General features: G+C 35.3%; 1 protein-coding gene across 1 annotated transcript; it reads left to right on the top strand.

Annotated features, from left to right (window-relative positions):
* Positions 1-10,946: 10,946 nt before the first annotated feature.
* On the top strand, positions 10,947-16,826 carry LOC142633140 (serine/threonine-protein kinase SRK2A-like). The gene is made up of 9 exons (XM_075807407.1): positions 10,947-11,351; positions 11,735-11,809; positions 11,903-12,004; positions 12,141-12,194; positions 12,271-12,363; positions 12,494-12,586; positions 14,715-14,819; positions 14,910-15,008; positions 16,347-16,826. The coding sequence occupies exons 1-9, from the start codon at positions 11,232-11,234 to the stop codon at positions 16,674-16,676; spliced, it is 1,071 nt and encodes a 356-aa protein (XP_075663522.1). The 5' UTR covers positions 10,947-11,231; the 3' UTR covers positions 16,677-16,826.
* The last annotated feature ends 76 nt before the right edge of the window (positions 16,827-16,902 follow it).

Below are 16,902 nucleotides of genomic sequence, written 5' to 3'. Positions count from 1 at the left end.
TTATTGGAAATATCATTTTAAAAATGAATATTTTGAATCCAATGTTAATTTTGTTAGATTAGGGAGGATAATATCAATTCTTGATACTTGAATATGGCGATTCAAATTTCATCATTTCTTTTTGGGAGAGATTTTCAATCTATGGCGTTCGCTTTTAATGATAGCTCTATATCATCAGGTCAAAATACCAATAAGTTTTTTGTGTAGGCGGGAATCGAACCCTAGATCTCTTTTTCAATCATCAGGAATTTTACCAGTTAAACTAACTGAAACTCACTAATTTCATCATTTGTTAGTTGAAAGAGTTAGTGCAATTTAAATTTTAAATTATACTAATATACTAATTGTAGCTCCCATTCTCTCTTGACTCTTGGTAAGGATTGGTGATTTTCGTAAGGGAAATAGGTTTTTAAGTGGGTTTGGTTGATATTGTTTCTATAAAATTGTTTTATATATTAAAAAAATTAAGAAATAAAGTAGAACTTAATTCTCTCTTCTTTTTTTTTTTTTGATAAAAAACCTAATTCTCTATTGGTTCTTGTATTAAACTTTATTTTAGAATGTTTTCGGTTTTCCAAAACGAAACACAATATAATATTTGCGATCCACTTTTTTAATGTTTCCGCATTCATTATTTCTCATCATGTGACTGTGAGAGGAATGGATGTCAAATATCTAAAAAACAACCGTGAAAATATCATATTCCCAAGATTTAATCTAATTAATACATACACTTACTATTATTGCTCACGTGGTAAATTTTAATCTTTTTTTCCTTAAAGTCAATGATGTAATTATATAAAGTTATTACTTGTTTAGATTTTTTTTATATATTTAATTTATTATTTAGTGCGTTTGGATGGAGGAGAATAGAGTAGGAGTAAGGGAATGCAAGGAATGCAGGTAGGAGTGTTCACCAAACCGCACAAATCGCAAAAACCGCACCAAAACCACTAGCAAAATGGCATAACCGCACCGCACCGCACCACAAGTAACAGTGCATCGCACCGCACCACATGATACAGTGCAGTTTGCGGTTTTATAATATGAAAACCGCACAAACCGCACCACACCGCACCCTCTAAATATATTAATATATTTATTTATTTATTATTAAATATATATATATATAATAAGGACAAAAGATCAATACATTAATAATTTAATACCCTAGCCATATCTCATTGTTCTGTAATTTCTGATAGTTAAAAAAATTAAAAAATAAAAATAAAAATCTTCTCACTCTCTCAGCCCTAAAAATTCAAACCCTAGCCGCCACACTTCAACTTAGAGTCCTAGACTACTCACTACCATACCAGTTGCTTCTTCTATTGAGGTATTCATGTGTTCAATTCAAGTTTTTCTTTATTAAAGTTAATCTATTGGCCTATTATACTATTCACTCAGGAGTCGGGACAAGTTGTTAAAGTCAATCTATTGTTTAAAGTCAATTTAATGCTAAAGTTTTTCTTTGCTCATTCACTGCCGTTGCACACTTGCACTAGATGTTAATTATATTATTTTTTATGTTAGATATTATTTAAGTTAGAAGCTATAGGTTGTGATCAATTTCTATCTTCTGAGGAATTTGTTATTTAAGGGTCCGTTTGGATAGAACTTATTGTTGAACTTATTGTTGAAAATTGAAAACTGAAAACACTGTAGTAAAATAATTTTAAAATGTGTGAATAGTACCGCGGGACTCATTTTTAATGAAAAAGTTGCTGAAAAGTGAAATTTGTGGGTCCGTGAACAGTGCACGAATGCACTGTTCACAGAAGATTTAGTCAACACTTGCGGCTGGAGGAAAAAAAAAAAAAAAAAAAAAAAAAAAAAAAAAATTAAACGCAGACGCAGGAATAAGTTTATCCAAACGCCCTCTTTATATATTCTATGGCAAGTGGCAACTTGGAACTACCTATGTTAGATATTTAAGTTAGATATTATTTTTTTATGTTAGATATTATTTAAGTTAGAAGCTATAGGTTGTGATCAATTTCCATCTTCAAGGAATTTGTTATTTTATATATTCTATGGCAAGTGGCAACGAAGTGAGAACCAAAGTTACCTCTCTCAAGATTCTTAAGCTTTAGCTAGAGCATGAAATTTTTTTTTACTTCTGACCATACCAATGTAACTTTTTTTTTTTAATTTCCTTATGACGTTTCAAATCCTTCAACTTGCAAGCTTGATCTGCACAACTCTATTTCATCTTAGTTGGCTATGTTCTTCAAGAATAATTATACTGCACTAGCATGTTTAGAAAAACCACTTCTTATTTATCCTCTCCAGTAATCAATGAACATGATGTCATTGGATTGAAACAATTCCGATAATCTGCAACTTAATTCATGAATAGTCCATTTGATGACAATTTTCCTTTCACAAAGTAACAAATATCATATGTGTACCTAGTATTTCACATAAACTCTTTACTTCATATTCTTGATCTAAAGTGAAGACTGAAGAGTATTAGATTTTGATAGTTAAAATATTTAAGTTGCTTGCCACTCTACCTTATTCAAAGTACTTGACTTCATTACATGTTTGATGTATACCTGAGAATTTGAGATAGTGATATTACTGATACATTTTGAATTGTATGGTGATATATATGTTGAATTTTTATATAGCAGGTGAATTTTTATACACCATATCGCACATGTGACCGCAAAAATGAGGTGCGGTGCGGTTATGGTTTTGGCAAAACTATACACCGCACCAAACTACACATGTGACCTCAAAAATGAGGTGCGGTACAGTTATGATTTTGACTAAACCACACCGCAAAGTGCAATGCTAAAAATGACCTAAAACCGCACCGCGAACACCCCTAAATGCAGGTAGTATAATGTCGTTGATGCTCACTTTGGCAAGGAGGCCCAATAGCAGGAAGAAGCCCAGCAATATGGGAGGAAAAGAGTTAGTAAATTGAGAAAAAAAAAACCATTAAACTCGAATGACAAGAATAATGGGTCATGGGCCTAGAAAATAGCAAATGGGCCTCAAATAAAGCAAGTGGGCCTAAGGGAGCCCAGAGAGAGAAGTAATAAACCCATTGACACTATGAGAAATAGAAAGCAAGTAAGAATAGGCCAAAGAGGCCCGAAGTAATGAATTAAGTGAGTAAGGGGTTGATGGGAAGCCCATAAACCCCAAAGGAAAAAGATATGAAAATTTGGGTCAAGGAAGCCCAAAAGACTTAGCAAAGGCCCATTGGAATGTAGAATTTGAATGGGCCAAGGATGCCCGAGGAAAGGAAATGGGCTGAGGTTGCCCAAAAATGATGAAATGGGCCAAGGAAGCCCGTAAGCAATGGAATGGGTCAAGAAAGCCCAAACTAGTATGAATACTAACTCAATGATAACACTGGGCCACTGGAATTAATCAAAGGAAAAGTATTCAGCAAACCCAAAAGAAAGCCCAGCAAGCACTGGTCATACAATAGCATCGCAAGAATGGCAAGATGGCATGACAAAAGTGCTAGCAGACCCACAAAAGGAACAAAGAACGGGTTAAAAGAAGAAAAACCCACAATCAAGCAAGGCTCAGCTCAGGAAGGAAAGCAAGCTATAAAGAATAAAGGCTCAGAGACCCATTCATGCCATAAGAGGCCAAGAATGAGCAGCAGAATACATAGACGAGCCTTTAGGTCATGGCAAACACATGAGCAGCAGACAAGCTGTGGACACACACGGAAGTGGAGCACGCACAAGGCTCAGGCACCACCAACCTGTACCCAGCCAATACAGGAGTGGTGGGCCATGGGTTAGAGGTAAGAAAAGGTATGGTCTGGTGGTGGGGAGAAGTGGGGAGCCTATCCTTGGGTTCCCACTCAAACTCTTTTAGAGGAAATTTCTTGCTGAGATGACATTCTACCCAAAAAAGGGAAAGATAAGTTGGAATCACTAGGTGCATGCCATGAGAGATAGTGAGAGAGAATGTCCACCCTTATCCAGATGGGAATGCTAGGGTTAACAAGCAAACAAAATAAGACTCTTTGTCTGGTAATGGAAGGTGGCTCAGCCAATACAGGTAAGTAGTGCTGGTTGAGCAGCTGATAGACCAAAAGGTGGTTTGGAAGGACACCCACACCAAAAAAAAAGCAGTTAAAGGGTAAAATAGTAAAAACTTATCACAGCAGGCAATATAAAAGGGTACTTCGCTGTGCACAGTGAACAACAACAACAACGGAAGGATCACAAAAAAAAACAAGCAACAAGAGAGTAAAAAAGAAATAGAGCAAAAACTTAGGAAAAGAAAGAAAAATAGAGAGTAAGCAAGAATGTGGCATGCACCAATAGGTTAATCCATTCTCTCCCTCTAAAAAGCCTAACCTCTAGTGAAAACTAAGGAATGTGAGCTTAAGCCATTTAGGCCCATTCTCTCAAAGTGGGCAATTTCCGTGGCAAGACATCTCTGTGAGATTACCCACATTGAAGAAGCAGTTCCCTCCTTAGTCTTAACTTCGTAAGGCAACCAAGCGTGGCAGACTAAGAATTTCTTTGTTTTCTTATCGATTAAGTATTGGTGTTATCTCATCTTTATTATTGTCATTTTATTTATATTGCATCTTTATTGTCATATTGCTCTTTTCTTTATTTTAGTTGGGAATTATTTGCTTGTCCTGGCTAACAATAAGCGTTTTTCCTTTATTGTTGTTATATTAAACTTGCTTGCCATAACTTTCTTGTAACAATCTCATATGCTATGGGCATGTGACCAAGGTATTAACAAAGGGGCTCTAGTTTGCGCACAAGCCGGTTTGAGGTGAGTTGCAATCAGACCGGTCCTAACTCTCCTACCCAGAACCTTTGAGCCATAGTGTGGTAGGAGGAAGCCCAGCCCACAATCTCAAAAAAGCCCACCACAAATGTTATGCTGATATTTTCTAGAGAGAGAGAGAGATATTTGAGTTTTTTTACCCTATTATTGCTCACATGGTAAATTTTATTTTCTTTGAACGCAATGATGTAATTATATAAAGTTATTACTTGTATTAGTTTTTTTTTTTGTATTTAATTGATTATTTAGTGCATTTGGATGGAGGGGAAGAGAAGGGGAGTAGAGGGAATGCAAGGAATGCGGGTAGTATAATGTTTATTTTGAAATTTTCTAGAGAGAGAGAGATATTCGAGTTTTTTTTTTTTTTTTGGAAAGTGTTACAAATTATTTTATTTACAAGTAAATGTTAATAATTGTTTTATTTAATAACTTTCCTTATAAACAATGTGACACATTTAGTTGGATTAACCGTAAAGATTGTAAGCTTATTTTACACTTAATAGTCATCTTATCAACAAACATGGATGGAAAAGCCCCCAAAGCAAAATGGTGTATTGTGAGAAATTCTACCTTGCCCCGCTAATTATTTGAGCTAAACCCATGTGAATGAGTGAGATCATGATTGTCATCCCTCAAAGTGGGGAGCCCACTTTAAATATTATTCCACCTAGATTGATGACTTTACAATAGAGTTGCCATTTATTGAATTACAAAAAAAATAAGAAAACCTTTTAAAAAATAGATACTTTATTGAATAATTTAATTTACATTTAAATGGAAAATTATAAGGTTTTGGTCCTTAAGTACAATCTAAAAAAGTACAAGACTTTGGTCCTAGTTACACTCTATTGAATGTAAAATCCTCCATCCATAGGGTTTAGGGGTTTTTTTATTTTTGAAAATTGTGTTTTCTACTTTATTGGATAACCTTTTTTTTTTTTTCTTTTTTCTATTCTCTGCTTCCATTTCTAAACTAAAAAAGAGGAAGAAAAAAAGAGTTTAAGTATGTGCATAAAGCGCATTAAGAAACACAATCCAAAATATAAGGAAAAATCAAAATAATCATAAACATGGCAGTAGTTTGATTAGAAGATTGCCTTTTGTGGGGGGATCAAGGAACAGAAAGGATCAGACCGAGGAAAATCTTGTATAAGCTAGCCCAAGGAGATGAGTAAGGTTCGAGGAACCCTCTTGTCCTAGGATGAAAGCAAAAATAGGGTAGTTAGTCTCTTACAAAGGCCTAGGAAAGGAAAAAGGGACCATGGAGGGATAAGAAATGTGGAAAGAGATTTCCTAAAAGATATATTCCCCACCTCCACATTGAATTTTTCATACCAACCATATCAGTTGCATTAATGTGGAAATGACATCTGAACAGTGACTTCATAGCTCACAGTCTTTTCTACCACCTTCAGCAGAGCTGTGATGGGACAAGTACCCTGAGAAATCCTTAAAGGCATACAGATGGAGGGCTATGATGCAAGAAGGGAGAATATAAAAGGGAGGGAACCTCTTAGAAGGAGGAGGAATTCTTTTTGGAGAGAAAAAATAACTAAGAATTAAACAGTTTATGATCATTAACATTCATATATAAGAAATCAATCTTCAGACTTACCCGGAGAGTGTTTTTCTCAATCATCACTTGTATTTCGTTTTTCTATCACTCTCGTTTGATTGGCTATACACTAGGACTTAGTTTGAGATTGCAATTGAAGTGTTTTCTCACTCTCTTTCAAGAAACTTTATGGTATGGGCTTAGTTTATAAGACAAGGCACTACAGTTCTTAGGGGCTTGGGCCTTTATTTTCCAAGTCCTTACACCTTTCATTTCTCTCTCCATGTTTAAAAAAATCATGAAATAAAATGATCTCTTCTAGTTCTGCTTTCAATTTAAAAATAATAAAAAAAAACCCTTAAACCTTTTGATGTGCTTTATGCACATTCTGAGACTTTTTTTTTCCTTCCTCTTTTTTAGTTTAGAAGTGGAAGCAAAGAATAGAGAAAAAGGTTATCCAATAAAAGTAGAAAACAAGATTTATATATATATATAAAGATAAATTAGAAAATATATATATAAATATGGCTCGATGAGAAACAAATAGTAAGAGAAAAAAAAATTAGATAGCTATAGTTTTTAAATTTTTCTTTTGTAGGTCCGTGCTAACTTTTTTTTTTTTAAAAAAACGGTAAGAAAATTTATTAATTAAAATCATATTAGAATACAACATCCAAACCACTAGGCAGATCTTCTACCCATACTTCTATATTTGCAAATAAAACTACTCTCCTAGTTAAAGCATGAGCTAACTTATTTCCTTCTCTTCGAACATGCTGAAATTGACAGGACTGTAAAGAAGATGATAATCTTCAAGTCTCATCAACCACGTGCCCATACAACGTATTACACCGATCCTTGGAAGACAAAGCTTGAATAACCACAAGACAGTCCCCCTCTATCTGCACTCTGTAAAAACTCATCTCTTGAGCAAAGGCAACTGCTCTAAGAGCATCCCGAGCCTCTGCCAAAGCTACAATCTGAGGAAGAGGAATTTTTTGACTCAAAGCAGCCATTACCTCACCTCTGTGGTACCAAACCACCACCCCTATACTTGTACAACCCGAACCTTCAAACATTGCTGCATCAAAGTTAACTTTATAACAATTTTCTACAGGCGGCAACCAACAAGCAGACCTCCTCAGAACTAGATTGCTGCTCTGTTTATTAGCTTCCAAAAACTCCAAAACTAGCGCCTTAGATCGCTCATCGATCTCATGCAACGGCCAAGCTACCTGATTCTCCCTTATCTTGTTACGCTTCTGCCATAAACTCCAAGCAATGGTTGAGAACAGAGCTAGACAATAACTCAAGCTAGCAAACATCACATCCTCCAACAAATCGAAGAAACTTAGATGCTTTTTGTGGTACAAGTTGGCAAAGTTAACATCTGATCTCCAAACCGATTGAGCATGATCACAAAGCCAAAGACAATGCATTAAAGATTTGGATTGATCATCACACATCACATAGGTATCCTCCAATAGTATATGCAGAGCCTTCAAATTTTACTTAGTCGACAATGAGTCTTTGGCCGCTCTCCAGACAAAATGGCAGATTTTATTCTAAACCTTGATCTTCCATATACCCTTCCAAACTGTAGCAGCAATTGTACGTGACAAAGAAGTCGGGTTAAGCCGATGATCATCTGAAACCAACATATGATAAGCACTTTTCAAACTGTAGTTGCCATCCAATGTAAATAGCCATACCAAAACATCTTCCCCACTTGCTTTAGTCACATGTATGTGCTAAATCAACTCTGCCTCCCAAGGTAAGAAATACCTTGCCAACAAACCCGGATCCCACACCCTTGTATTTGGATAAAACAAATCATTCACTCTACGAACCTCCATATCACATCTTGGGGAAATAATCTTACTTTGGCCAGGTTCAAGCAGCCACTTCTAAGTCCAGATATCAATGGACAAACCATTCCCTACTCTCTATATAGCTCCCCACTTGATGACATCACGTGCTTGTAGGATACTTCGCCATGCAAAGGAGCTCTTTGGATGGACCTGGGCTTCCAAAACATTACCATCGGGGAAATACTTGGCACTAAAGACCCTGTAAAACAAAGTCTCCTTATTCTGAATCAAACGCCAAACCTGTTTTGCCAGCAAAGCATTATTGAATTGTTGGATATCTTGGAAACCCATTGCACCAACAGATTTAGAGGAACACAAAGAGCTCCACTTAACCTAATGAATCTTCTTAGAATCCTCTTGCCCCCACCAAAACTTACAGATCATAGCTTCAATATCTTTGCACAAGCTTACAGGCAATTTGAACACACTCATAGAGTAAGCGGGTATGGATTGAACCACTGCTTTGATCATGACCACCTTTTCAGCTTCTAACAAAAGCTTCTCTTTTCAACCTTGCATTCTTGCCCAAATTCTCTCTTTAATCTGTGTGAAGCAAGCTTTCTTTGCCCAACCAATAAACAAGAGAAGTCCGAAATATTTCTCATAATGTTGAATGGCCGGAACATTTAGGGAAAGCTTAATTGCCTCCTGCACTTGTATGTTGAATGGTCCGTGCTAACTACTGTTTGTCATTTTCAAAAAAAAAAAAAAAAAGTTAAAAGATATCGCTATTTTAGGAAGCTAGACTAAGGTGGACACTCAACCTCTAAATCTCAATAATGTAGAGCTTATATTTATTCACCTTAATTTCCAAGAATAACAACTTCTTCTTTTTTTTAAAAAAGATACAATATAATTCAACCTATGACCTTAGCATTTTTTTTATGATAAATGTCCTTTATTACCAAACCAAAACATCAATTAGTTTCATTATTTTGTGTTCCATGTTGTAACATCCTATCACATGGGAGTGGACCGCATAAGTATGAGACTGACCCAATATGAGAGAGATGTTACAAACAATAATTACACCTAATTTGGGTAGTTCCTCTTGTTTTCCTAAAATCTTTGGATTTGATTCGCCATTAACGTGTGTCAATTTTTTACTACTACAGGGGGAAAAAAGATAATTTACAAGTTGTAATTTTCACTTCAACATCCAAATTAGTATCCAAATTAATATATATGTTAGCGGTCATCCATATATTAAATTATGGATGCATTTGCAGTTAGCATCTTAATTTTTTTAAGTTTTGATTCTAAAAAAAAAAAAAAAGTCAGTAATTAGCACTCTAATTGAAGTTTAATATGGTTGTTAATTTGTTGATTTGTCAATTTATGCATCGATTTCACACTGTGATGAACACTATAAATGAATTTTGAACTAAGATGTTTAAAAAAAATTAATGGGATCAAACTAATATGTTAATTACAAACCTTATACTAGTTTATAAACTAAGTGTGAGGATAAAAGGCCCAAAGCATATTTTTGGGCCATGGGCTTGATCTGAGGATACTAACTTGTCCGAGGACAGATTGATGGTAGTGAGGATGTCAAGCTTAAAAGTCCATGAGCAGATTATTGTGAAATAGTTTGCAGAAGTAGTACGAGAAGGAATATCTCCTCAGCTAAGTGAAGTGAAGATCAGATGGCACGCCATGTTGACTAGAACGATATTTTGGAAGGTTTTGTAAATGAAGATATGTTACACAAGGGAATAGAAAGGAAGAACAGATAGGAAATATCTTGAAGAAAGCTGCTATCACCGCATTGAATACTTTGTACCTAAGTCTCTGGCCACATTATTGAGAAAGTGATATCTGAACAGTGATCGTCAGCCTTACAGCTGTTACCTAAAGACCACAGGAAGGTGCGGATGAGACAAGTATCTAGGGGAGCTGCCTAGAGCTACACGTGGAGAGCAAGAAGGGAGAGAAAGGGGATGTATAAGAAGGAGAGAGGTCCCGGAGAAAGGGGATCAGAAGAAAAATGAGAGAAAAAAGACTGTAGACATTAAGATCAATCACTGTAATCTGTCTTTGAGAAGAGTGAAATATAAGACCTAGTATCCTCAGCTTGAGTCCGAGGACAATTTCTGATATATAAACTATCTCATGTGTATGGTGTTACAATCTAGCCCATCATCTTTGTTATCTAAAATCACTAGAACCTAGATTTCAAGCATCCTCTCTACAAATTCATTGTATTGGGCTTTTTAGGCCTACCTCAATCTTGTCTTTGGATTTAAGTACAAGTCGTGACCTTACACTAAGTACTTTATAAACACCCCAACAGCTCATTTGGGCAAATTCAAAGAATAAATTTATTGTTTGATGGGGGTAGCTTAGCTTGCCAAAAGAGCATCCAAAAAAGTCAAGATCAACCGGCATATATAACTTGTGTGTGCCTAGCAAAACGGCGTTTTTAGAGATCCAATAGCAATTTAGCAGAGCAAAGCAGCAGTGCATATGTATATTTTATTATAGAAAGAAAAGTAACCGATACATTAACGTGTTATGAAATGAAGCAAAAGACAGTACAAGTGGGTTTTGGCACTGTCACTGATTGGATTCAAGCTGGTCATGGATTCCCATACTCATTTTTCTAACCCCTCCACCACGTGCACACTTCATCACCTCCTAACTTACATCAATCACTTCTTTCAAGTCCCCAACTATCCTTACCTTAAATAAATAAATATATATATATATATATATATATATATATATATATATATATATATAAACAAAGATTTTGGATCCAATCCCACGCACACATACATACATTATACATACATAAATATGTACGCGGAGGGTCACACACAACTGTTAAAAGTTTCAGTTTTTCCATGCCTAGTTGCCTATATTTATTTGTCTGTGCATGCAAGAGCTAGTGTGAAAGGGCATGCATTTATAATATAATAGTACTGAAATCATCACTGAGGAGATCAGATATTTGATATATACTAGTTGAGGCAAAAACACACAATCAAGTTTCAAGTTTCTACTGGGTGAAGAAGATGGACAAGTACGAGGTAGTGAAGGATTTGGGGGCTGGGAATTTTGGTGTGGCAAGGCTCTTGAGGCACAAGGAGACCAAGGAGCTTGTTGCCATGAAATACATCGAACGTGGCCTCAAGGTTTGTTTGTTTTCGGTTTGGTTACTGAGAAAATGAGTTTTTTATTTATTTTTATTTTTTAGTTAATATTGCAATCGATTTAAAGTTAATTAAAAAGGGTGTATGAGATTGAGTTGAATTGAGAATTATGTTTTGAGAAATCCCAAACATGGGAAAGAAATTTTTGTTAGGCTCTGTTCTGTTTGTTTCCCGGGAAAAACAATATATGTAGGAAAGGAAAAGAAAGTTTCAGTCTTGGAATCTTACATTTTTTCATGTTTTAGAGGACCCCAGAAACAGATTTTCGAGTAAATGAGTCCAATTGTGATATTAGGTACTTGAATTTGAGTTATTCTCATTTTATTAGCATCACTGGGTTCTAAATAATTTCACATAAATTGCAGATTGATGAGAATGTGGCTAGAGAGATTATCAACCACAGATCACTTCGGCACCCCAACATAATCCGATTCAAGGAGGCTAGTTTTATGTTTTCAAGAATTTGGCTAAAAGGGGTTTTGAATTTTCAAGTGAAGTTTTGAATTTTGTTGTTTGATTGTTACAATTTGCAGGTGGTTTTGACCCCCACACATTTGGCTATTGTGATGGAATATGCAGCCGGCGGAGAGCTTTTTGAACGAATCTGCAATGCCGGTAGATTCAGTGAAGATGAGGTAATTAGTACTACTTTCTCTCTTTTCACCTTTACTATAATAAGCTCTCTCTTACACTCACTTTCTCTTTGTTTAATTTTAATTGCAGTCATTTTCGTGGTTAATAATATGTGTTCATTTTTCTTTGATTGCTCAGGCTCGATACTTTTTTCAGCAGCTGATCTCTGGTGTCAATTATTGTCATTCCATGGTAACATTAAACTAACACTTTCGTTGAAATTAATTGTAGTAAATACAATAATTTATCTTTTATTCTTATTTTACAGCAAATATGCCATAGAGATTTGAAGCTGGAAAACACACTTTTGGATGGAAGCCCTGCACCACGCTTGAAAATTTGTGATTTTGGTTATTCTAAGGTGTAGAAATTGGTTTCAAGTATATTTACTTGTTCTTAGTAATATTTAGACTTTATTTTTTATAAATATATTTTTAATGTGGGTATATACATTTTATTTTTTATTTTATTTTATTTTATCCATGGTATAGTCATCTCTGCTGCATTCAAGACCCAAATCTACAGTTGGAACTCCGGCATATATTGCACCGGAGGTGCTTTCACGGCGAGAATATGACGGCAAGGTAAATCTCTAGTCTGCTCTTTGTATTCTTTGGAAAATTCTAATATTTTCCCCAGCATATTCTTGGTCCTGGATGGCCTTTTTGTGTGTCTAGTGCTCCACATTTGGGTTTAATCATTGTCGTCTAATGTGCACATAAGCAAACCATAAAGGTTGGTACTAACTAGGATAAGTGTGCGAATAGTTTAAATAATACAATAAAATAAAATAAAGAGCATGATAATTGGTACTATTGAAGTTTTAAGTTTCTTTTAAGGATTGGGTACCTCTTTCATTATGGAAAAGACATTTTTGTAACCGTCCTATTATATGGATTACTCTTCATGGCTTGTTTGTACTGTGAAAGGGTTGGCTTCAATGCAAATTGCAAGACCAAATGGTGCATTTTAGCATTTCCTGCTGTTACATCAATAAGGTTGCCTTTATTTAATGTGCACTTAACATAGACCGTGACTTTTATGGACACTCCATGTGGCCATACGGTTTGAAACTTCAATTTTGGCCGAATTTGAAGGCATGCTTGGTCTTTGCACTGTATTAATTAATAACAACAATGGAGCACTTGTTGACTCCACTGGCTTATGATTGGTTCTTGAATAGTGGAGGTTTATCGCTTCAGCTTCCACTAACAACCATGTGAAAACTTAGTTTTGTCTTTTTAAGTGTCACTTTTTTATTTTCTTAGTGGAAGATAGAGAGAAAGGGGTCTTTGTTTTCTAGAACTATGCCATGGATGAGGTTAATTACATTTATAAAAATTTAAAAAAAAAATGGCCAAAGTGCAAAATACACCCCTAAAGTTTGAGGATCTTTTGGTTTTGCCCCCTAAGTTTTAAAATTTTGATACACTCTCTTACTTTAGGGGGGTCGTTTTGATTGGCTGCTCCTCCATTTATTTCTTTGCTAATGTGTCTGTCAAGTATCACATATGAACCTTAAATGGGTCATCTCTTTATGCATATTATGCCTTCGATTAGTCATCATATATGGCCATACATGTTTTCATGTTTGGCTCATAAAATCTTTTGATACCATGGGAGTGTTAGTATACTAATGTGGCGTTTGGTACGAGGAATCCACATTACTCCTGGCATCTAAATTCCCAGGAATGTGGTTCCTAGGAATCATATTCCTAGGAATGTAGCTATTCCTATGTTTGGTTTCATTGGGAGATTCCTAGGAATGTGAGATGATAATGTTTGGTGTATTCCCAGGAATCTTAAATGAATTATTTGTTTTTCCCATTTTGTCCTTAGATTTGAATGTGAAGTACCAAGCCCATTAAAAAAAAATCTTCCTTTAAATAAATAATGAAAAAATATATATAAACTATTAATTAGTCCTTTAAAAAAATATCTTACTCTAAATAGATAGATAAAAAACATTATATAAACTATCAATTAGCAACACATTCATTAAAACTGCGATCTAACATTTCAAAATGACAAGAATAATACAAAAATAACTATTAGCAGAGTTATTTATCCTGTTTATGTTGTTTTGGCGGGAAAAGATAAAGACAAGAGAGAAGATATTGATAATTTGTTTTATAGTTTATCTTAATTGCTTAAATAATAAGGAAAAAATGTTAAAATTGTCAATTTATAAAAAATACAATTTCTTTTAAGTTTGGGAATCTGGATTCCCACCTGTTTTAAAGGGAATTCACATTCCTACTGAGAGGGGTTTAAGGATTCCCCTGGCATCTGATTCCCTAGCGTAATTTGCAACCAAACATGAGAATCTTTAACCATTCCTGAGAATCCTAAAACATTACCCCATACCAAACGCCACCTAAAATTGACCATACATGTTTATGTCACTAGCAACCGCCCATATGTTACTAATTGTAGATAACGAGTGCAAGTTTGAGAGGGAGTTAAAAATTTCCCCTTTCTGCGTAATTTTTATCTTAATTCATTTCTCTTATATTTCTGGTCATGCTATCCAATAATAAGCAGCTTTCAAGTTTTTGTAAGTCGTATTTTAATGAAACACAACAAGATATGGTTAACAGGCCTGTTACATGGTATATTCATTCACATTACAACTTTGAGTAGCTTTAAACACAGCACTAACTTTAACTAGTTCATTGTAGAAACAATTATATCTTTCTTGCTTTCATTTAGATGGCAGATGTATGGTCATGTGGAGTGACTCTCTATGTTATGCTGGTGGGAGCATATCCTTTCGAAGACCAAGATGATCCCAGGAATTTTAGGAAAACAATTCAGGTAAAAATATCATCTCCAAAGTTTAATAAAATATGAGTGTTTGTTATTTTAGTGTTGACATTTTCTTCCTTTTTTGTCATTCTTTGGCAGAAAATAATGGCTGTTCAGTACAAAATCCCTGACTATGTTCACATATCTCAAGATTGCAAACACCTGCTTTCTCGCATATTTGTTGCAACTCCATCCAGGGTATGTATCATGCTACTGTTACTAAATTTGGTTCTGATCACTGAAATTTGGGTGAGCTACAATGTATTGCAGCTACCATGTCTGATTAGCTTGTCAATATCATATAAGTATTCTAGAAGACACCTTCTTAAACCTTTTGTTCTCATTGGAAATTACTTTTTAATGAACCCTACAAATTTTATCTTTCCCTATTTCTGGGAAATTTCCTTGGAGCATTAACATTATGTAGAGTAATAATGTGTTTGCTTACCATTTACTTTGTTATTGAAAAGAAATTTAGCATTGATGGCAAGATTGATTGGTATGGGTGCTCTATGGGGGCCGTATAGGGCATGGATGAAGGAATTTTTTTCCTGATTGACATTGCAACCCCTCCATATACATGATGCCATTTATTGCTCATTCCACTTTTCTATGAAATGCTTAAGGTTAGATTCATATTTTGAAAGTCATGCATTGTTTCATTTTCTGGGAAGGTGCTTGTTTCTTACTCATAGTTAAACTGTATCTTGCCCCTTTTTTGTGTGCTGTGTTCTTATTCTCTGCATTTCTTATTGTACCATTTTCGAGGTTTCTGTGTAAAATAGTATGTCACTGTCCATAACAAGGTGGCAATAGATCTAGCCAATTTATCCCAGTTACTCATTTCAAGTTTATATTGTTTTAGTTGGCATATCAGTATGATCTCTTCTATTAGGTTCACCTCAAAAATTACCATCCCCCCCCCCCCCCCTTTTTCATTTTTTAAATTAGAGCTCCTGGCAGGACTAAATCCACTCAGAAGGCCACTGTTTGTCACGATCTACTGCAAAGGCAGAATGCTCAGCATTACTTATCGAACCATATAACCTGAATTCCTAATATCCTATTGACTGTCTCTCAGAATTTAATGACTTTATAGAGCAATTTATAGACTTGAAACCACACGCTGCTTCTGAGGGTTTATATTGGCTTAGTTGAAATTTGGTTTTCTTTGCTTAGAATGTGTCCCAAAGACTTGATTCATTTGAAGTGCAAATCACAAGCACCATGAGAGCACTCAGTGTCATTTCAGCTTGGCTGGATTCTAATAGAATTTAAGAAGGGGACAATCGGTGTGACTTATGCTTGTGTATTGATTCATTTGATTTAATCCCCAAAACAACTGGGATCAGTAACACAATATTTGTTCCTTTTAGTGGCTGGTGTGCTTAATTGACAGGTATGTGTCCTAGCCACTGCTTAGGTTATGTGTTTGTGACATGTACTTGTCATAATAAAAACACCTTTATTTAATGTTAGTACTTGGATTGAGCCACTACTTTCTTATGGAACTAACAGCCATTGTTGGTCTTGCAGAGAATTACACTTAAAGACATCAAGAACCACCCTTGGTTTTTAAAGAACTTGCCAAGAGAACTAACAGAGTCTAATCAAGCTATCTATTACCAGAGAGACAACCCAAGCTTCTCTCTTCAAAGCGCAGATGAGATCATGAAAATTGTGGGGGAGGCAAGAAACCCACCTCCATCATCTAGGCCTGTCAAGGGCTTTGGCTGGGGAGCTGAAGAAAATGAGGAAGGCAGTGAAGACATAGATGCAGAGGTGGAGGAAGAAGATGATGAAGAAGATGAGTATGATAAGAGGGTCAAAGAGGTTCATGCAAGTGGAGAATTTCATATCAGTTAAGAAAATCATCTTTCTCTAAGCACTAGATAATTAAAGCTTCTAATTTTGTGACATTAATATTTACCAAATTTGTGTGTATAATAGTTAATAACTAATGCTACAAACTCAAACAATTGTTAATTCTAAGGGCTATATTTTCTTGCGGTGTAACTTGTAATGTTTGGCCTGTGCATCTAATCTAATATTTGTGTCACTAGGGACTCCAAATCTGAGAAACGATGGTTGT

The sequence above is a fragment of the Castanea sativa genome, chromosome 4 (assembly GCF_040712315.1).
Source record: "Castanea sativa cultivar Marrone di Chiusa Pesio chromosome 4, ASM4071231v1".
Lineage (NCBI taxonomy): Eukaryota > Viridiplantae > Streptophyta > Magnoliopsida > Fagales > Fagaceae > Castanea > Castanea sativa.
Note: the sequence above shows the minus strand (reverse complement) of the source record. Positions and strands in the feature narration are given on the sequence as shown.